This window comes from Colletes gigas, unplaced genomic scaffold (assembly GCF_013123115.1).
Source record: "Colletes gigas isolate AHSC1104 unplaced genomic scaffold, ASM1312311v1 Colletes_gigas_Sc00015, whole genome shotgun sequence".
Classification (NCBI taxonomy): Eukaryota; Metazoa; Arthropoda; class Insecta; order Hymenoptera; family Colletidae; genus Colletes; species Colletes gigas.
In genome coordinates, this window is record NW_025106644.1 from 5,362,764 (window position 1) to 5,386,251 (window position 23,488).

At 42.3% G+C, this 23,488-nt stretch overlaps 1 protein-coding gene and 1 long non-coding RNA gene across 2 annotated transcripts in view; one reads left to right on the forward strand and one right to left on the reverse strand.

The window, feature by feature from the left end:
* Positions 1-23,488, forward strand: part of LOC122399905 (chondroitin sulfate proteoglycan 4) — a 45,544-nt gene that overhangs the window by 12,442 nt on the left and 9,614 nt on the right. The window contains exons 3-4 of the mRNA XM_043400963.1: positions 8,958-9,189; positions 19,401-19,617. Coding sequence (XP_043256898.1) covers positions 8,958-9,189; positions 19,401-19,617 — 449 coding nt within the window. The remainder of the gene's footprint in view (positions 1-8,957; positions 9,190-19,400; positions 19,618-23,488) is intronic.
* On the reverse strand, positions 4,419-22,255 carry LOC122399975. The gene is made up of 4 exons (XR_006259310.1): positions 21,905-22,255; positions 21,372-21,540; positions 19,153-19,234; positions 4,419-4,534 (listed from the first exon to the last, which is right to left on the reverse strand). It is a non-coding gene; the product is annotated as an uncharacterized LOC122399975 (long non-coding RNA).

Genomic DNA, 23,488 nt, shown 5'->3' on the forward strand with positions numbered 1-23,488 from the left:
GTCCGTTTTGGGGACCGCGGATTGGTCGTTAACCAACCGCACGTGCTACGACGCACGAATGTCAGACTCCAACGTTACACCTAAGTAATGGGATCGAGCGCAAACGTGCTCGACACACAATCTCAGAACCGCAATAATCCCTCGCTGGTTGACTAAAAATCCACCCTCGGTTGATGCAAATCGCGCAGGAGCACCCTAAGTGGGGACTAACTGTATCTCTAAAACGGTTACATGTACAAAGAAAAATCGTCGAACTTAATTAAATTACAGAGAAATTAAAGGATTAGAAACTTAAGGAGCTTTTCTACCTTGTGGAATTTAAAAACTTAAATTTTTTTTTTTTGCTTTTTCTTTTAATATGTAGTCTCGAAAATATATCTAGTAAATATTAAATTGAAATTTGAAAAACTAACGAATTTATAGCCCGCAAAGAATCACAAACATGTATTTTTCGTGCCCACAAGGTAGAATGGCCCCTTAATACAAATCACGCAGACCACGAATCCCTAACGCAGGAGCACCCTAAATGGGGGTTAACAGTATCTCTAAAACGGTTACATATATAAAAAAAAAAATCGTCGAACTTAATAATCTAAATTACAGAGTGGATTAGAAACTTAATATTTTCCAACGACATTTTCTTAGTTAGTTTAGTATGTAGACTAGGATCCTTAAATATTTCCACGCGTTTCTGGACCACTCCGCGTCCGTACATAACTGAGATAATATAAACACCGTCGCGAGATAACGGAGTGGACTGTAATACAATACGAAGACGATAAGAGGAATGGAACGAGGATTCCAAGAGATTCTAGTCGCGGAAGAATTCCGCGCGGCACGCAAACCCGCGGAACGAATTTCGGTGTAAAAATAAATAAAAAAATGCGGAATTAAATTTGCCCGGGGCGGAACTTCGTTTTCGAGGAAATCGATTTCGGAAATGGCCGCGTCGCGCGATCGAGGACAACTTGGATAACGTGTCCGTCCAGAACTCGTTATTTCTGCTTGCGTGTCGGGGTTCACGAAACATTCGAGTTAGGTAAAATCGAAGACACGAGACGCGACTTTTGGTCCATAAATCGCCTGGCACTTAAAAACGAATCGACGTTAGAAAATTACCTGGACTGCCTTTATAATTCAAGCTTAAAAATTTTATTAGTTTACTGCTTTTTAAATTGTACACGAGGGCAGATTCGTGCACACGCGTGTTATAGATTACACGTTACGGTAATAAGAAAATTACACGCTCGTCTGGAATTTGCATTTTCCAAACGGAACGGCCAAGTGTCCGGTGACTTATGGACGCCCGGGTGTGGGTTTCGTGCGAGAAACATAATCCTTGCTTTGTGTATAATACGTGCAATAGTCCGAATAATTACGACCTGTGCCGTATGTGTGATATCGTAGCCGGAACCGTACCCAGGAGACGTTCCCGCAGACTCCATAATTTTTCGAATGCAAATTTTTACGCTATCAAATATTGCTCCACCGACTCCGTTAAGCTTATAAAAACATTCGTAACAAATTTATAGAAAATACAGTTTATTTTTTTTTTATTTATCAAGGACGACAGTTGGAGAGGGTGGTGTCGAACTCGATCCCTACTTACCCTCCCCGTCAGCTGTCCTTGCTAAGAAATTAGAGTCGCTTTGATGCGTGAAAGGAGGGCGAGCAACGGCGGTTAAAGCACGCGACAACGAGTGGCATAAAAAAAACGGGACGATTTACGCGCGCGCACACACACGGAACGACTGCGTTCTCCGCGCGGGCGTTTTATAACTTCGATAAAAACCGTGTCTTGATTTTAACAACGTCACGCCGCTGCCGCCCGTTTTATTCGAGCCATTAAAACCCCGCGAGTAAAAGCGTCTTATTTATGTGGGCCGATGCTCGCTGGCGAACCGTGGCGAAAGGTTGATCGATGCGTTTCATTTTACTAGAAGTCGAGTTTATCGAGAGCGGAACGGTAGACGTAACGAAAATTGTTTTCCTTTTGTTTTCATCGTCTGTTTGTTTCGGTGAATTAAAACCGGTCATAAAACTCGTTTCGCGCGATGTTAACGCCTCCCTTTGATTTCGCTGGAGCCAATCTCGCGGCATCAAGTTCTCTCGTAAATCACCCGCCCGACCGACGAAGCGTCGAGCCAATAATGAGTTTCGACGTAAACGTTATAAAATAAACGGCCACGATATTTATTGTCGCTTGGTTTTTTTCGGGCCAAAAGTTCCTATCTTGTTCGACGCGCGCTTGGAAGCGTCGGGGAAAACAAGAAAATGACAAAGCAGAGCTAAAGTAAAATTTTAATATCAGAAAAAGAGACTCGAGCTTCAAGCTTTATCATTTTCTTGCTTCTTTTTTTAAAAAATACAGCGTTTATTGTCCGTGGACGTTTCGGGACGAGCAATTTTGACAACCAATATTTTTGATCGAATTAAACTGGACGCGTTCAAATTTAACTTTCGCGGGAGCGCGCGAAATAAAACATTGTAATTTACGTTGGACGGTCGTGGAATCGAAAACTTTTTCGCTCGACCGACACCACCGTGAAAAATGTACTCCGCGTTCATTTGCCATTCGCGCGTTGAAACACGATTGACAGTCGCTCGTCAAACACCGGCGAGAATCGGGACAACAGCGATACCGATGAAATCGAATAAACTCGCGATCTCTGACTGGGTGCATCGCCACGTCCCCGAATCTCGAGATATACAGCTTCCGGTTTTAACAAAGGGAAGTTGCGTATTGTTCTCGAGAGTGCATTTAGACTCTGTTCGCTCGAGGAAAGGGGGAACCAGCGATCCGACCATCGAGAATTTTATATAGGAACTCAGCGATCGTTTCTACTTCTGCGGTTGTAATTATTATATTAAAAGTACCACGCCATTTGTTATTGGAAACTATGCTAATAACATTACAATTGTTCTTTCGAGTGCTTATAGAATAATATTAATGCAAGGAAACTGCATTGGTTTCCACGCTATTGAGAATTAATAACTTAATAATATTATTTGTTACTGTGGCGTCACCTCTCATGCTCGCCGCTAGAGGGATTGCGCTCTCACAAGCGCTCGAATTACCCCTCTGGTTGCTATATATATATATATATATATTCTTCAATTGATTTTTCAATATCCCAGTTGTTTAACGTTTTTTAGCAGGCTTTGCTGTAGAAAAATTTTAATGGGGGATTCTAGAAGCCAAAATAAGACGAAAATCAAGAATACCAATTTGTCGATCGAGGCTTCGTTAAAAAGTTATTAATAGTTTCGCCTGTAGAGAGGCAACCTCCGTATAGGCATAATTGTTAATAACTTGTTAACGAAGCCTCGATCAAAAAATTTTTATTCTTGATTCTCGTCTTATTTCGGTCTCTAGAATCCCCCATTAAAATCTTTCCCAAGTTTGACCTAACACTCTGTATATAACAACCAAGGGTCGAGCGCTTGTGAGAACGCGAGCCCTCCGGTGGCGCCACCCTACAACGAATTCAACAGCGAGACGATACAAATCGCAGACCAAGTATTTAAAGCGCGAACTTGCCAGAGAAAAATACAACGTTCCGAGTGAAAAAGGTCGCTTGAAGTCAGCCGCGGTCTGACACAAGAATCCCAGGGATTTAGTGGTCCGACCAAGACCGGAATTACAGTGATTTGAAGCATGTTAAGTCGACCAGAGAAACGTTATGATAATACAGTCCGTTTGGAGATACCAAATAATATTACTTTTGAAGTCCTCTGATCGTGATTAACACTAGATTGCCCAAGGAAGTCATTTCGACTGCTTTTTAATTTCAATTTGAAAAACAATTATTTATATAATGACACAATTTCTTAGAATTTTCTGACTTTTTGTACGACATATAAATGCGTTTATTAATCATTTTAGTTACCTCCCCCCTCCTTCATTTCCGGTATATATATATATATATATGCCTAACCCAGACCTAACCCAGAATATATATACATATATGTATAGGTGTATACTAAGTTTCAGTCTTATAAGTGTAAAAAAAAAAGATTAATTTCGACGCTCGCGGTCGATACGGGGGGGACGAGGAATCGCACGATCGAACGCACAGTCGCGAGTATTTCCCCGTGCATTAACGAGAATGTTATTAACGATCGCCGTGACGTCGTGACGCCGCGACGCGACGCCTCCCCACCCCCCCCGCCCCCTCCCCACGTGTAACGAATATCTCGTCGCGCTGAAATTAAACGGCTCCGCGGAGCGCACTGGTTGCATTACGACGAACAATGATGCACCGGGGACGTAGACGCCCGGAAGGGCCGCTTTGCTCTTAGGTAATAATCGTCGACGAGCTCCGGTTACAAATTACGATTTCGTGAGAAGAATCGGAACGATGGAACGCGGCAAGACCCGCAACGGGATACACAGCTTCATAACGATTAATATAACGGGGGCTCCCACATCCTCCACGACTCGTTAACGGTGATTCCGATGTACTGTGTCTCTCGGTGTCCTCTTCACGGGGTACGACAAAACGGTCCGTGAGTAGCAATAAACCAGCAACATCTGAAATATTAACGCTCATTAGCACACTGTGTTCTTGATGGAATCTCCACCCGCGACATCTTTCTTTCGTCGAAACTGAGAAACAATGAACAAGTCTTTACCAACCGGAAGTCATACCGAGCTTACTAATAATAATTATTTACAAGTATATTATTACAAGTTTGAATAGAATTATAGTTTCTGTGATGTTTGAAAAAATGAAACAAGTCGTTACCAACCGGAAGTCATCCCGAGCTTACTAATAATAATTATTTACAAGTATATTATTACAAGTTTGAATAGAATTATAGTTTCTGTGATGTTTGAAAAAATGAAACAAGTCGTTACCAACCGGAAGTCATACCGAGCTTACTAAAAATAATTATTTACAAGTATATTATTACAAGTTTGAATAGAATTATAGTTTCTGTAATGTTTAGAGAAATGAAACAACTTTCCTCTCCCCGGAAGTATTTCCTTAAAATTGTTGTCGACTAAGGCGTAGGAGGAGAGCATTGTTTACGAGTGGTGTAAATCGATGAACACGAATGTTCTGATATTCCAGCAACGATGGTGTTATGTTCCAGGGTCCATAACGTCAGCGCGATATAACGATACGACGGATTTATTGCCAGATATATAGCACGATTATTTGAAAAAGTTTGAACGGCGGCGCGGAATAAAAACGTTCAACACTGTATTGACGCAACGATCTAAAAATGGAACAAAAACATCGAAAATTGACCGAAGGCGTGTCGAACGAGTTTTTGATCAAATTGAACCGGATCAGATCGATTACGATTATCTATTAGTGGACCCCTGTTACTTTTCTGCTGATTCGAGAACGTTTGATGTTCGAAACATTATTCTGCACGATTGGATTCCGAAGCAGCGACGCGTGCCTCGCAAGATCTCGATATTTCACGTGTGCAGATTGCTCGAAGTTAATCGACCCGTTCGATACGCGCGATCGAAAAGAATGCCAGTGCGCGATAAACCAAGTCGTCGTTCCGGACCACCGGGCAGATGATGTTTTACAAGTTAATCTCGAGAGTGGTCGCGGATCGCACAAAAGCTCAGCGTCTGACTGGCTGGAAGGATGCAACTTCGAGTTTAGGAGCCGAAGGTACCGCTGAAAGGGTCGCAGAAGTCTCTTTGATCCCGCAAAGCGTCTCCCTTACACACCTTCGGAAACCTTCTCCCTTTAATTGCTTTAATACCCCCATTACGTAGTTACAACACTCTCGGTCGTCCATGTTCGATTCCAGAAACTCGGAAAACAACGGGAACGCCATCCTGGAAACTAATTCAAAGGACCAATTGATCTGGTCGCTTTATTAATCCTACCACAGTGTATTTAAATAATTAGTTTTACACTCTGGACAGAATTTTCCAAGATGGCGGCGGTTCCTTGCTTTTGGTACAATTACAGGCTTTTTACATTCGTTTACTAGGCTCAATTCATGATTGCATCTTTCTAAAAACATAGTTTGATCCTTTGCATATACAGAATTTTCCAAGATGGCGGTCGTTCCTTACTTCTAATACAATTAAAGACTATTTACATTCGTTTAACAAGCATAATTCATGATTGTATCTTTCTAAAACCATCATGTGATTCTTGGGACCCCCAAAATTTTCCAAGATGGCGGTGGTTCCTTACTTCTAATACAACTATAGACTGTTTACATTCGTCTAATAGACACGTTTCATGATTGCATCCTTCCAAAAACATAGTTTAACCCTTTCCACCCCCAGAATTTTCCAAGATGGCGGTGGTTCCTTGCTTACGATACTACAACGACATTCTACATTCATTTAACACGCACGCTTCATAAGTATATCTTTCTAAAACTATTTGCACACCAAGTAAAACAATTTTCTAGGTCCTTGAGGATAACTAAAGGGGAAAGATCGAGAGTATCGCGCGTATGTGACTATTTCGGGTTTCTTTCAGTTCCGACCTTGTGGGGGGGGACGGTAATTCGCGTAATCCAGTGTCGTGACGCGGTGCTAAAATACCGTCTAAGTGCATTAGGGGCGTAGGGGAAACGCCGTCTCCCGTTCGGGTAGCACGGATCCAGCGTGAAAACCGCGCGAATCTAATTTCGCAAAGGGCTAAGCCCGCGGACCGGGACGCGGGACGACGGTGTCTGAGCTTAATTAAATTTGTTAAGAAGATCGTTAAGGAGGATGAGAACGGGATAAACGGCCGGGCAAAAAGTGCAATGGAGTCGTTACAGTCTCGTGTGCCTCATCGTCGACGAGCGTTCGCCTCTCGTCGCGGTTCTGCTCGTTTAATGCCTCCTCCGTCTTCGGGATTATTCCCAGATTATTCCGCGAGACACCCGATCGAGCAACGTCGTTCCCTCTAATCGACTACCGCAATTTCGATCGATCTATCAGTTAACCACATCAACGCGTAAACTTGTTACGCTCAACGCAACCGCTAGATATCTGTACTCGCTGTCGTAAAGATCCAAGTGCTCAAATATCATTCCCCACTTCGCTGCCCGTCGAAACGGTTCCCATTCTATCGCGTCGCGTCCGATTTTATCGCCGGTGTCGAAACATTTTGATCGATCGGTGCGGTTTTTCGTCGAAAACTTGACGATGAAACATACGTTCCCGTATCCGTTTTGGGACCATCGGGAAAAAAAAAAACGATGCTTTTTTCGCGACAGGGAATCGAGCAGTCGAATATTCGTCGGTTTTCCAATCGCCCGGTTGCATCGATAATGCACCGGGCACGGTCGACCTTCGGAAACGTATAGATTCGCGTTTACACTCGACGAAGTGTCGTGTCTCCCGCGCTTATACATATTAATGTGGGTGGGTAGGGGGGAGCTTCTGCATAGTCATCGGACATCGCGCTACTACCGGCTGAACTTGCAACTCCGGGGAAAAGCTCGCGCCTTTATTAGGAGGATCGATCGAAAAGCGTCCAGGATGCCCAATCGTGGCCTTCCGTAATTCCCGACGATCGACTTTTCATTAAGATACCGTTCTGTACAAGATCAACCGTGGTGGGTGGATCACGGAAGGTACACGAAGACATCCTGCCCCCCCCCTTGGAACGCTATAAGTCTCTCTGCTCGATTTAGGTCGCGATTAAGGACTCTTTATCGGAGGTTGTCGCTTTGTCCCCCCCCCAACCTAACTCGATAATGCATTGCTCGAACCAGCCTCGTAATGCTTCGAAGACGGCCTGGGTAGAGGTTAAAAAAAAAAATAGAAAAGAGGCATAATCCCCCACCGTTTGCGGCGACCCGCGTGAAAGGGCCGCGGCGTCGGATTAATAAAATGCACCAGCCACTCCTCTCGGTGTCAACTGTTTCTTTTTAACGGTGCCCGGGGGATTAGCGTGGCCGCTTTTCTTCCCGCCCTCCGAGGCAGAATATTTCCCAAGGCCGTTTAAACCTCCCTTAAACAAATGCTGATTTTTATTCTAATTCACTTAGAAGCATTCTCGACGTCTACCTTTTCCCTTCACGCGCGCCACGTTTCACAGAGTTCATCCCCCGTACCCTTTACGAATAGAGCCCCCGGATACGTTCTGGGAGTGTCTGATGCATCGACGGAAAGAACGAAGAAGTAGACGTCGAGATCGACAGGTTTCTTTCGAGTCCAGCTGCACGGAAAATTGCGAAAAATATTACTCGAAGAGCCGAATCTTCTCCGGGGGGGGGAACGTCCCCGTTCGATAAGACGCTGAATTTCGCGACGCCTCGGAAATATGATATCTTTCTCTCCGAACTCGCCGAAAGAATAATCACCTCCGCAGAGAAACTTATCGCCGAGCTCGGAGGCGTTATCGACGCTCTCGAAGTCCCCGGGAACTATTCACCTCGCGGATCCGATAATTTAACACACCTTTTCCCCCAACGATCGACGCCGCGCGCAATAATCGTAACTAGACTGCCAATCTTTATGCATTTATGGAGAATTTTAACACGGAATGCACTTGACATACAAAAATACTTAATTATTATATGGGGTACTCAACCAACCTTGGACAAAATTGTAATGGAAGATTCTAGAGACCAAAATAAGCGAAAAATCAAGAATACAAATTTGTCGATGGAGGCTTCGTTAAGAAGTTATTAACAGTTGCACCTGGAGAATGGCAACTTACGTACTGCGTTCAACCTGCGTAGGTGCAACTCTTAATAACTTTTTAACGAAGCCTCAATTGAGAAATTACTATTCTTGATTTTCGTCTTATTTTGGTCTCTAGAATCTCCCATTAAAATTTTTCCCCACGATTACCTGAACACTCCATATATTAATAGTTAAAAAAATTATTTTGTTAATTCTATCAATAAAAATACGCAGTCTAATCACAATTACTGTTAACATTTCCAAAATTTAAATCTATTGTACATACTGGTTTTTACAATTTTTACAAATTATACATTCGAGGTTTGTTTACTTTTGTTCGCAGGTTCACATAAATTTGGGAGCAGGGGAGAGCGAGATGGCGAGTGCCCATGGTTTGACGCTGAACGATTTGAGCTGGCACAAGGTGAACCTGACCAGAAGGGAGGCTAACATCACGTTGCAGATCGACGTTATACACACGACGAGGTATCTACTGCCGGGACGTTTCTTCGAGCTGAACATACACTACGGCGTCTTCATCGGGGGACAGGGTTACTTCAACGAGCTATTTCTAGGTAAGACGTCCTGGCAGGCTTGACTCACTCGGATAAATCGTCCCGCCACGTGACCGTACTGGCTGAACGAAGCACGCAGATTCGTGTAACGCTTCGGAACGAAATCAGAGCCCTGAGAAAGCTTCGAGTGCCTCGAAACACGTCGCGCTGGGAACAGTCTTTTCATTTGATAACCAAACGGAAACAGAAAATTAATTCCCGCCAATTACCGTCCGTCCGTGCAAAGCGGCGAATTTAAAATTACACGGAAATTCGCGCAGGGAGAGAGCATGTTTTCAGTAGCCCACTCGTAACCACGAAATCGTGTTTAACCCTCTGCCATTTCGACCATTTTTCTCTTATTAATTATACGACCTGTTTTAGGAAAACTCTTTTCCCCGTGATAAAAAAAACCGTTGTACGCTGCGCTTGCATCGTCACTGCCATGCAAAAGAGTTTTCTCTAAAGCCGGGAATGTAATTAATAAAGGAAAGAGAAATAGGTTAAGCGTTACAAGTTTGATATAAGTTTCTGTTACTTCTAAGTCCACTGTTTCTACAAACTACCCCTATTCTATAATTAATCATTTTCCACAGAGTACCAGAATTAGAAATTTCATGACATAAGCATGCAAGCTTGACACAGTGAGCAAGTTGGAAAATTCGTTAAAGCGTATAAGATTTGGCCGGAGTTTTTCGAGGCTAACGAGAGCTTTTCAAAGCGCTTTAAAGCTAACTTTCCATACACTTTGTAGCGAACGCGGACGTGTGTTTAACCCATCGCTAACTATCAGCCGGCCGTAGACGCAAACAAAAACCCCACGTGCATCTAAGCTTCGCTCCTCTCGCCTCTCGTTTTTCTACATCTTGCGCGCTTTGATTCATAACACCGGCGTAACGTGATGTCGTTTGATGTTCGACGAACTTCTTTCGCCATAAGTAACACAGCTGCCATCCAAAGTTTTATTACCCGCTGAAGAATTTCATACTTTTCCGAGCACGGGGTCCATCGATTCCGATAGTTTATAGTCCTTCGCGTTCTCGCAAGAAACGTAACACAGACCGTTGACTTTCTTCAACAGTCGATCCTCCGGTTCCGGGGTTTTCGATCGCCATTTCGGTTACGGTTACGGTTACGGTTTCGGTTTCGGCGCCTTCCGACCGATTTATTATTTCACGCTTTGCTTCCACCGTTGGTACATTCCCATTCGACGGATTATAAGAAAATAACTATTTGGTCGTCCCCTAAATTCCGTGCCATTCGTTATTCTGAAATTGATAAGTCAGATCAGAAGATTCCTAAAGCACTTTCATTATCAACATAATAATATGCATGAAATTTCGGAAAAACATTTTTCTCTGGGAATTATATTTTCGGTAAAAAATTTTTTTTGCGAAACATTCCATGAATGCTCTTAAAGCGGAAAAAATATGAGTCCTGGATCATTCAAATCAATTTCTAATATTAGTTCTGTATCTCAGAGAAGTGGTTAGGGACCAAACTATGACAAAAGTCAAGAATATTGATTTATTGATGGAGATTTCGTTAAGAGGCTGTTGGTGGCTGTTGACGTTCAAAATTCCACTCGTATTGAATTTTTTTCTCGAAAGTGGGTAGGATTTCGGGGGTATGTCTATTGACCAAAAATGATTGTAGTTAACCCCTGCAACCGAACATAATTTTTTCAAAACGATTCCAAACTTTTTAATTTCGCCGAAAAATTAAGGCACCTACCCCCTGTCGAGTTTCCTTTCAAACTTGTTTTTCATTTTTAATAAATTTGTTTGACGCCCTACAGAAAAGTTGTCTAATACTTTTTTGTAGGTACCCATGGGCTCTACTTCCGAAATAAATTTCATTGAAATATATTCACTATTGTAGGAGTTATGGCTGTTTGAAAATTGGACCAGTTTTATGGGGTTTTCCTCAGTTTACGGGGTTAAGAACCAACTTTTCGAATATTTTTACAATTTCTACATATTCTTCGTCAAAATTCGCGTAGTTTGCTTTTTTAAAAATTAAAATCCGCCGATCCGTTCAGAAGTTATGACGTTTTAAAAATTTGCTTGAAATTTCAGTGAAACATCTCAACGGTATGGTCAGACATGAAATTTTCGGTAATGAATTTTTTTCTCGAAAGTGGGTAGGATTTTGGGGGTATGACTATTGACCAAATATAATTGTAATTGATGCCTCTAGCTAAAAATAATTTTTTTAAAATGATTCAAAATTTTTTAAATTCGAAAAATTTCTCCACCTACTCGAATTTTTTTCTAAAAATTGGGTAGGATTTCAGGGGTATGTCTATTCACCAAAAATAATTGTAATTGATGCCTCTAGCTAAAAATAATTTTTTCAAAATGATTCAAAATTTTTTAAATTCGAAAAATTTCTCCACCTACTCGAATTTTTTTCTCGAAAGTGGGTAGGATTTTGGGGGTATGACTATTAACCAAAAATGATTGTAATTGATGCCTCTAGCTAAAAATAATTTTTTCAAAATGATTCAAAACTGATTACCACCTAGGATAGTCACTAGGGACTCGCTAGCATAAAACAACAATCTCCAAGCTAATTATTTGGTGAACAATTTGAAAATATTTGAATACAAACTTAAGGAAGCTTTCCAACAACGATACAAGTGGTTTTACCAAAGAAATATGTTCAAAATATTGCTTTAAGGGACGACCTAATATAAAAGCCTAGTCGCGCACCGGAGCCGACGATTTCACAGGTTTTTCGCCATCGGTACGATAAACCTCGATACGATTTGAATTGAAAACAGAGAAACAATATACGCCCGCGCAGGAGGAATATTTCATCGAGCCATTCGAGAGGAACCGGACGATTCGAGCGTCGGCGCCAAGTACCGGGCGGTGCGTATAAAAAAAATTCATATTCTCGCAAACAGCAAACGGATTACACGGTTGAAACGACCGGAGGCACGCGTTACGCTAACCTGCGCCGGTGCAACAAGAGGCTCGAGAGCACCCGTTTTGTTTTTGTTGTTACGTAACACCCACTCTATTGGCGGGATTTTCTCGCCGTGCAATAGAAACAAAAGGGGACCCCCTCGGTACCGTACACCCGTCGCTACGTTTCGCTTTATTATTCCGGCCCGATGCAATCGAATCTGCGAAAACCTTTAAGTATTTCGATCGCAAAAATCCTATCGCTGGTAAAAAATACAGAATCACCGTTCGAGTAAGCTTTTTCCCCCAGAAAAGGGAGAGGAAGGTTACTCTTCAGCTTCCTCCACCTTTTACAGATTTATCGTTCGACTTCCGTTCATGTATCCTGATCGCCCAATCATCCCCCCCCCCAACGCGATTATCATTCGTCGTTAAACTCGTACCCTGCGATCGCCATCGCCTTCGAGACTAGGATGGAAACTTCCCCCCTCGACAACCTCTTTAAAGAAGAAAATATGGCCACTGGAAATTCACCCTGCTCCCCCGACACGCATTTCCACCCCATGATCTCTCCCTTGGAGCCATAAACCGGTATGGTAATTACAGTTTTTTATGCCCCCCGGGAATGACGAGAACGCTCCTATGAAAAAAACAGAGCCATTCGCGAGATGGTCGAGGGGCGAACAGGGGCTGGAAAAGTATTAAATTATCGCTCGAGCGTGCCCCTGCTTTGTTTCTGATTTATCGGAGCAAATTGTAACTTGTAACAATTAAAAATGAAGTTAAGTTCGACTTGGATCATGGATCAAACGAGCAGGGGGATGCCCCTCGATAATGGACAGTCGGAAGTATTATTTAGCGCGCGTCAGGGTGGATATTTACATCATCTATCATCGCCACTGGTCATCGAAGCAAGATTACCACGGAGAATATTCCGATACAGCGTTAGAACAACGTCGACTGTTGTCCAGGTTCTAAACACCTAATCTCCACAGCCGCTGACAGTTCGATTATTAATCTACTTCGTCGAATCACACGATCGCTTAGAGGGTTGTCGATATAACTACAACTAGCATCTTGGAACCACCCAGCAAGATCCTAATCTTCTAATATAAACACAAACATCGAGCTTCGTTCGCGTCTTTCGCTAATCTCTCAGCTAAGATTACATCTGCATATCGATATCTCGGCTAATTCCTTTGTATCTCGTTAAATATGCACCGAAGGGGGGGGTTTAGTTTGCCCCCTTAAAGCCTACAGTCTTCGAGTTTCGTTCGATTAATGCTGTCGATTCAATTTACGATTCAAACTTTTAAAAAGCTTTCCCACCGATTGCTTCGCTTAATTCCAAAGTTTCTGGGTTTCATCCGCTGTACTTTTTTTTTAATTTAAATTTAAAGTTTCTAATCCCCCCGACTAGAATCGAAGGACTGTATTCTCTGTTCGGTATTTTCTAACCGTATGTTGGATTCCCAGGGCCAAAAAAAATGAATTCTTACCGGTCCGCTTCCTTCCCCGTTCTTTATTTCCCCCGACTCGGGAATTCAGCGAGGGGTTGGAGCGGGCCAGCAGGAATTAATAAGAGCTTCTGCCTTGGCGGGGCCTGGCTGTGTCGTAGCACGGGGTACAAATGAATTGTCATGAATATGTAAATTGAATTTCGAGCTGGTCGCCGAGCGTTGCGCGAGATGCTCGAGGCGGATAACGGCGTGGAAAGGGGAGGGCGTCGCCGTCGCTGCTCTGTGTTTGTACCGATCCTATTCAATTTGGTTCGCGTCACCTCGGCCACCTTCCGATGAATTTTTGCTTTTTATTCATCCCCCTTGGTGGCTCTATCGCGTACGCCCAGAGAAAATTATTGCGAGCTGTTCTACTCGTTTGCCTCGTAAAACAACCGTAATCACGCGTGGGCTTTGATTTCTACCCGCCAAAGTGGTCGTCAGAACCACCCTCCGACAATTTACAATTTCAATTCGTTTTTCATCGATTCGACTTCCGTTTCTGATCTTAGAACTCGAGCATCTCATCGCTAATATTTGTACAATAATTAATTTTCCTATTTTTAAATGTATAGAACAATAGTTTGAGTGTCTCGAGAGGGGTGGTTATTGTGTACAGTATGTTTACGCGTACAATATGCACAGAGAATTTTACATGGACACCCAGACGTGGAGGTAAAACCGTAATCACGCGTGGCTTTGATTTCCACACCCCTAAAGTGCTCAGAGCCACCCCCTGGCAATTTACAATCTCAATTCGCTTTTCATCGATTCGACTTCCGTTTCTGATCTTAGAACTCGAGCATCTCATCGCTAATATTTGTACAATAATTAATACGGTTTCTATTTTTAAACGTATAGAACAATAGTTTGAGTGTCTCGAGAGGGGTGGTTATTGTGTACAGTATGTTTACGCGTACAATATGCACAGAGAATTTTACATGGACACCCAGACGTGGAGGTAAAACCGTAATCACGCGTGGCTTTGATTTCCACACCCCTAAAGTGCTCAGAGCCACCCCCTGGCAATTTACAATCTCAATTCGCTTTTCATCGATTCGACTTCCGTTTCTGATCTTAGAACTCGAGCATCTCATCGCTAATATTTGTACAATAATTAATACGGTTTCTATTTTTAAACGTATAGAACAATAGTTTGAGTGTCTCGAGAGGGGTGGTTATTGTGTACAGTATGTTTACGCGTACAATATGCACAGAGAATTTTACATGGACACCCAGACGTGGAGGTAAAACCGTAATCACGCGTGGCTTTGATTTCCACACCCCTAAAGTGCTCAGAGCCACCCCCTGGCAATTTACAATCTCAATTCGCTTTTCATCGATTCGACTTCCGTTTCTGATCTTAGAACTCGAGCATCTCATCGCTAATATTTGTACAATAATTAATTTTCCTATTTTTAAATGTATAGAATAATAGTTTGAGTGTCTCGAGAGTGAAATGCCTAAGGGTGGTTGTTGCGTACAGTGTGTTTGCGCGTACAATATGCACAGAGAATTTTGCATGGACGCGCAGACGTGGAGGTGCTTGCCTTTGAAATCCCCGGCATAAGTTTCGTTTATCGAGTGACGTTTCCGTGACTACCCGGAAATACAAGAGAATATTCCCATGCTAGACGTGGATTCGATAGCCGGGTGAAATCAATAAAAGTACATACACTGCGAGATGTCGGTGTCAATGTTCTATCAGGGAACGTTCGATCACAGTAACGTTCAAATAAATCGAACGTTACTGAGCGCGGTGACACCGGGAAATTATTTATTTTATGACTTCGTTTCGTGCCCGCGAATATCTCAAACGGCTCCACCGCCCTCGCCTGTCGTTCACGTCGCTCTCGAGACAAACAGTTGTACATTCGGTGGACTACCTTTCGCTATGGAGTACGTTCTTCAAGTTAAATGGAAGAAAAATTGATTTTTTTAGAAAAGACCACCCGTTAGATAAGAGTATAAATAAGTATATTCTTTCTTGGAACGTACTCCAAAGCTCACAAAAAATATAAAATTCCTCTACTTTATGAAATATCTATGGAGTACGTTCTTCAAATTAAGTGGAAGAAAAATTGATTTTTTAGAAAAGACCAACCGTTAGATAAGAGTATAAATAAGTATATTCTTTCTTGGAACGTACTCCAAAGCTCACAAAAGATATAAAATTCCTCTACTTTATGAAATATCTCAACATTGACCGCTTCGGTTTGGTGGATGAGCGATACGAGTACCGAAACCGCGACGAGCCCTTAAAATCTTCCTGGTACCCGGTTGAAGTTTTTGGCTATTTTCCCCGGTGGCCTCGGTCCATTTAGCGGTTATCCGCGGGTATCTTTAGTCGCGCAGGAAAAACCCTCCTCGAAACTTCTCCAATTAATGTAATCGTGGTGCAGGCGGTAGGATCACGTAGAATGCTAGCTGCGGCAGGGTTGCGGGACGAGCGATTCACCGCACTGTGAACGGCTCGGTTTATTGCAATACCGCTTTCCACCCCCTCTTACCACCTGCCGCCGGAAAATATCATCACGATACCCGTAGCCGTAAACACCGCTCGCTTGGCTCCCTTATGCGGCTCGTGTTACCTTGCCGCAGGTGTTCAAGGGGCGTCGTCTTGCACCCTGCCCTCGAAAGAACCGATCCCTCCGGAGGAACGCGACGATAGGGCTCGTTCGAGACCCGCTACACCGGAATCTACTTTACACTATGTGTCGCAAAATGTGGCCCAGACTGGCGATATTTATGCATTTTAATTCTCAAATAGCTATGGAGCACACCTAACGCTTTGACGGCCGTTGTCACGTATGTGTGACTTTGATCATACATTCAACTTATTACGCTTGTTTGAGGTTACATTCATGATTTCTAGCACCTTCGTGTATCTCACTTTGGTCTATCAGTGGCGGCCATTAACACGTTGACTGCCAGTTGTTAGACCCATAATTTCTTATTGAAATTATTTTCAGAAAACCGTTAAAATTCAATACTTCTATCTGGATTTATTTTCTTTGATACTTGATCTTGAAAATTAATTTTTTTAGCTCTTCATTTATCACCATATATGGGTGACCTGGCAGTCGATGTGTTAAAGTGTTAATATGCAATAATATAAGAAATATTTAAAGTAAGATACTCTACAAAGTTCTCGTTAATTCTATTAATAAATATATGAATTTGTATAAAGATAGTCTAATACATAGTTTCCCCAGTAATTATAAACTCAAGTGACCCACCCGTTGCATGATGGAGTATTAAGATCTATCTTAAAAGTAGACTTCCTTCAAGTATCTTCAAAATCTGGAGTTCCTAGAGTCCTTTGATGACCTGAAAATACGAGGATTTGTTTATTGCACTGACAATTATTTATTAGCTAAGAGGCTTTGATATTGAGGGATCATGATTTGGGAAAGTCCAATGCGTCTGCTGAACAAGAGGTCTATAATTGATTGGCTTTTAATGAGACATAAATATGTCTTTGAGTTAATGCTGGGATCAAGCCTTTGATGCACGGGAGAAGAATTGGGCGTGGTTGGACAGAGATTAACGATTGGTTATTTAGCGAAGCTGTGAGGGATGACAAAGTGAAGGAGCGTGTAAAGCGGGTCAAACAAAGGGAAACGCGAGAAGTCGCGAAAAGGGATGAAAATAGGAAAACAGTCTATGTGTTCGGTGCCCTCGATCAGCGTAACCGGATCTGTGAAATCCGCCATTGCAAAACCATAATTGCCTCCTTAAATGGTACCAAAATTCGACTAATAAAGATCTGTGACTTTTTGACACTTTTACACATTTTTAGCTACGCTGATATAGATAAACAATTTGAACAGAGCGTGACACGGTATATTTTGATGGGCAACTCTATAACAGAGGCAACAGACGGCCATTAATGGCCCCACGAGGTATTTTCGGATACGTCAATCACTCTTTCTGCATCGATATTGACAATTTTAATATTTTTCAGAAATAAAAATTTATAAACTCGTCTCAAAGCAGGAAAGACTACGAAGACTATTATTACTCTTTGCTGGGCTTATGGAATATCCTGGCTACTAAGACGTCGAGATTCGTGGTCCCCGAATATAATTACTGGAACGACAGGATGCGTATCTTCCATCGGATCTGATAAATGCACCCTGTCGCTATAGGATCGCGCGAATATCTCCCGTAGATCACGTTGCATAGGTACCAGGAGATTCGATAGCCTACTTCGCTGGTTGGCAGCCTCCGAAACTGAGATTATCTGGCCATCAACCTCGATGCGGTTTGCAACCGACGCTTTCATTGCAGCTCTCTTTCATGAAGATCTCTAGCGCTAAATGATACCTCCGGAACTCGTGCCAAAGTATGCCCACTCATTCCCGCGTTCCAGAGAAAAGGGGGGGGGGCTAAGAATCGTCTGGCTATCGAGTTTAATATCCGCCTGCTTCGTTATTTGCCACCACGTGGAGTCCCTTCCGAGGAAATTCCCAACAGCGACTTCTGAAACTTGAATAAAACTGTTTCTGATATTGTCTCAAACGTGTTCATGCAGAAATTATACAGGATGTTCAGTCATCCGTGGGAAAAATTTTAAAGAATATTAATTTCTCGACTGAGGCTTCGTTAAACAGTTGCACCTCTGGATAGACAACTGTTAATAACTTTTTAACAAAGCCTCTACGAACAAATTGGTATTCTTAATTTTAGTCTTATTTTGGCCCCCAGAATCTCCCATTAAAATTTCCCCCAGGGGTTGTTCATTGTATAGTTTATAAATTTATGTGATTTTGTACTTACATATATATTTTTGTGTGCAAATAAATAAAGAAATTACTTACCGTGTGATCGAATTGAACAACTCTTACAATCATCTTGCACTCAAAACAATTTATACAAATTACGCGTCTCCGGTCTGTTTAATAATTCATTAATTCTCGCGACAATATGTTAAGTATCGTTATTAACTTATCGACCCGGTCATGATAGAGAATGTAACTTCGCAATTAATATTTAATGAATTACTCGCGTCCAGTGATTACATACGGTCCGATTACTTGCTTTAATTAATCGATTAATCGGTAATAATCGTGTATCAATGGCTTGATTGCCCGTTGACCGTAATCGTTAATCGTTAATCGGTTCGCATTTTTCCCCAACGATGGGTTTACAATGGATGGTGCTACGGAGTTTAAATATCCGGCTGCTGAAGTTGTTTACTTGTACAGAATACGCTCATTAATATGCAGATGGAGTGCAAATATATATATATTGATGTGGATCAACTTGAAGGAACTCCAGGTTATTTTTCATGTCTCGTTTACTATACAAATTGAACATAGAATAAATATTAGGCAGTAGCTATCTGAAAGGTGAAATACTTGAAATTTTCTTAACACTTTACCGACCGGTAGCGGTTGATTAATCGGCTATCGGTCGGTAAGCGTTGGCCGGTAAAAAAGTCGATTAATAGGCTATCGGTCGGTAACGTGTTAAAATCTGTGTACACATAGTTAATATGATATATCAGTCTTGTAAGCTAGCAACAGTACGAATATTTAAACTACGTTGCTAATTTTGAAATGACTCACCCCCAACCTCGTGCTAAGCAAACTCCCACAAAACACGTACTGAACACGTTGTACTGCCTACGATAGTAGCTGCTACACGGTGCTGAAAACATATAACATGTTTTAATAACGCTCACAATGGGATGAACCCTGTAACTGGAAAAAATGTAGGGATAAACAGAAGAATGTTCTTCCTGCGTGGCTGACCTGAAACAGAAATTTTGTAATAAGTATCAGGAATACTAAATAAGAATGTTTTATGGTGGTAGGTCACACAGATTACTTACGTGGCTGCATGGCTGACATAATCTACAACGGGGCGAGGGTAATAGAACACGCCAAGTCGAGGAAGGGCCAGTCGCAGGCTACGGCCGTAACGTGGGGCTGTTCTCCGGAATTCGACGCGACGAGGAGCACGGAAGTCAGTTTCGTCGAGGATGGCGCGTTCACGGCGATCCCGAGGCCCATTCCGCGTTCAGGCTCGAGGTACGTACCTAAAGCGCCCTTTCATCGCGTGAATTACACCCGAGCGCGCACCTTGCCTACACCCGACCCCCCACGCCCGGTTGAAAATACCGTTAAGCCTTCCGTACGTAACCGAATTAATTTCATATTCAACCTTCGTCGGTGATAATGGAAGCAAAATTGGTTCCTTCCTAATTACCAATCGATCTTGTTGCTCCGAGTTTGTTAGAATCGAGCATTTGGTACGTTAATACCGTTTGGAACTGGAAATAATTTACCATAAATAATTTCTAGCTAAATTAGAATTTTAGAGTGAACAGAAAATACTTTTGGGACTTACACTTTGCGTCCTTATCTAGCATTCCGGGAGACTTAGTTTAACATACGCCTAGCTAAAACCACTTCAAACAGGTTATCAGTGGTTATCAGTGGCAACGCTAATAACAATATTCTACCTATGTAAACTTAAGCAGTAACACGTAGTAATCAAAGCTAACAGAGGCTAATCGTGACTACGGTTTACACACGATCTATAAATAAATTTTTCGAGACGCGTGCACGAAAGGCATCCGAGACGGTGGCTTTAACGTCACCGCGGCGTTTCTAACAACAAAAGCTCGCGAGAGCGTCGTCAAAGCGAGGCGAAAAGCTCCAAATAACGACCGTAATCGCGTTACGACGCAGACGTCGCTAATAGTTACAACGAGCTCTCATCGTATCCCCCCGACGAAGGCACTTTGGTTCCACTTTTCGGAATAACAAAAGACTTTCAGGCAGGCAGTTCGATTCGCATCGGGAATAACAATGGTAAACCTCTGCCCCCTTTTTGATGGAAAAAAAAAAACGACGTTTGCGGAATTAATTCTATTGAGAACCGTGGCCGTAAAGTGTCTTCCGGACCGAGGCATTGAATAAATATTGAACGACGCACGGGCGCTTTCAGACATCGATCCGCTTGCGCTTGATAATAAATTCATCTGTATACGTGATTTATAAGACGCTTAAGCCCCGCCGTCGCGCGATACGGAGACCGCTTTTCAATCGACCCGATACAGATTTTGACGGCCGTTGTAGTGGTTGAATTTATAATTGCCGGCCTCGCCGGGGAATATTGCACGGGACGAGAAATGGCAGTGGAACGGAGCGCAGAGGAACACCATTTATCCGAACTAATTGGCCTACGCGAGACATTGTACCGTCGAAGCTGAACGGGGGAACCTTTCGATGAAAAATTCAGCTAACAGGATTTATACATCTTACGCGGGGTCTAAAGGGTCGATTAATTGATAGAAGCAGGTACCCTGCGACGAAATATGATGATTCGTAGGGGAAAGTGCGAGTGTATAAACCAACAAACACGTGGGAATGTTTGTCTTCGTTCCCTGGTTCAGCTTTTCTCTCAAAGCACACGCTTAACACACCCGCAAGTGAGCCAATGCATCGAACCGACGCGGCTCGGATGTTTATTCTACTTATACATAGTCTACAAACTGCCAGATAGCCAAATAGAACGTTGGGAATCTCGATTTGCGGTGTAATTTGCCTACGGGGATATCCGTGCCACTGAATTTTCGGTTGATATCATTTTTAACAATATTTACAAAACATATCGGTACATAGTCGTCGATCAAACATATATTAAAACTAAATTATTAACGCTAAATGTAATTTATAATACGCAAACAATGCGAGTACATTTTTTTATACAGATAAAATAGTTTGACAATTATACATAGTAAATGGTTAATTTTAATGCCTTGGAGTGAAATACCTACGTTCTATATATCTCCAAAGTTTCATCGTTTTTTGAATATCCGGGTTGCGTGGACCTTCGCTGGACAACGATGATAATACGTGTGTTTCGAGGCAGGTAATTCGATTCATCGACAATTTACGATCCCCGCACAGTAGTTAGTAAATTCATTCCTGATGGAAATGGACGTGCTGAAATGTTTTCGATAAATCACATTTATAAATACGAATTAATACCAGTACGTGATATAATGAAATACGAGCGCCGGTCGAATTCAAACTGCGCGCCACCTGCAGGTTCGAACTTGTTGCAAACAAAATGGCGTCGGCGATACCGATTTTCGATCTCTTACGCACCAATGTACTAGAAATCAGCGTCGAACGACGCCATTTGTAACCCTCGATATCATAGGAACCCTTTGCGTAAGAATCGAAGCACGACTAACGAAATTACTTCTGTTTACGGTGATTCATACCGCGTGCAAAATCAACGCCGGTCTTTGTCCCCTCGATTCTTAATTCGACCCCCGGCCCGGCGAATAAATGTGTACAGTACCTGTTGCGTGTTCGAAGTCTCCGGTGTCGAAACAATCGCCGAGCAATTCCGTTTTCCTCGAAAATCACCGAACGTCCGAGGGGTTGATGAGCTGGCCAGGGCGCCGGGACGCCATCCACAGCAAACATTCCGCCAGAAACTAAACCGTCGACGTGTCGTTCGGCCAACGGTGGGTGTCCTTAAACGCTCCGACGAGTCCTCTGACCAGGACCGTGTAAACAAGACGTTAATCGCGATCAGATCCAACGACCGAATGCAGTTTTCATCCCCCTTTGCTAGTCCGGTTCAAACTTTTACGCGGTAGCCATTAATTTCGCAATGCACTTTCGTCACTTTCACGGTACATTTCCACCCCCCGTCCGTTCCCGCTTAATTACGCGCGGGGAATGAAAACGGATTCTTTGCAGCCAACTTCGCGCGGATCCCGGCTGAGCCCGATCGACCAATCAGAGAGCTCCTCTCTTCTCTGCCTGGCATAGCAACAGGACCAACGAATTATTGCGAAGATACGAATTTCGATTATCGAATAAAAGGCAATTGCTTACCTGTTATTCGTTGAATCGAAATTTCAATCGCACAATGAATTATTTCAGGATTAAATATATTACTGTAGGTTAATCTTATCGAGTATTTATTATTCGAGTCAAATGTTGATTCGAACATTATTCTTCTATCGAAAAATCGCGTATAATGATTAACGAATATTAAAATAAATAAGCAGCATTAATTAACTAATATTGCTGGAAGGATCTGAAAACATCCCTGGGCAACAATGTTCTGGCAACGAATAGCCTTGATATCCGACCATTGCATAGACATCACTTATTCCATTCATTGATAGATTGGCATATGCTAATTATTGGATATTTACGTAGCTTATGGAATCAACCATTCGTGTCTGTAGACTTTAGTTAATGTTGTAAAGTACTTACATGTTTATTTCCAAGATAAACGTGCTCGGTCCCGGCGTGCAATCTGCAATCTCTGTAACGGTTTTTGCCAACTGCACGAACATGGCCGACCAGAGCCGAGGATACCCGATCTCACGATCTCCAACACTACGAACATTCCCGACCGAAATATAATTATTATAAACCTTCTTATCGCCTTGTAAATAAAACTCAATCGATTCTGAACATTACTTATCGTTTCGTTCTTTTTATAAAACAATTTTAAGATTAAAACAAACTATAATTTCTTATTCGCGCTTCCTTTTAAAACGCCCCTGCCAACAGACAACCCGATGTACACGTATGTCACACTTAATGCAGAGATCTTTTTTTAACGCGATAAATAAATTACTAAGAAACATTAATGAATAATTTTCTGGGAATAAACACTATCAAACAACTCCTACCAGTCGTGCATAAAATTAACAATTTAACTTCCAATAAATATTCCTCGTTAACGATTCCAGAAACAAGCCATAACGAAACATGAATTTAGGTACACAGGGTATTCCAAATATTTATGAAAATTAAATTCTTTACTTTGTACATGGCGGAATATAACCGTCGAATATAGTATCGATAATTTATTGATCTTTTAAACCGGGCCAATGATATTTACTTTCAGGAAAATATC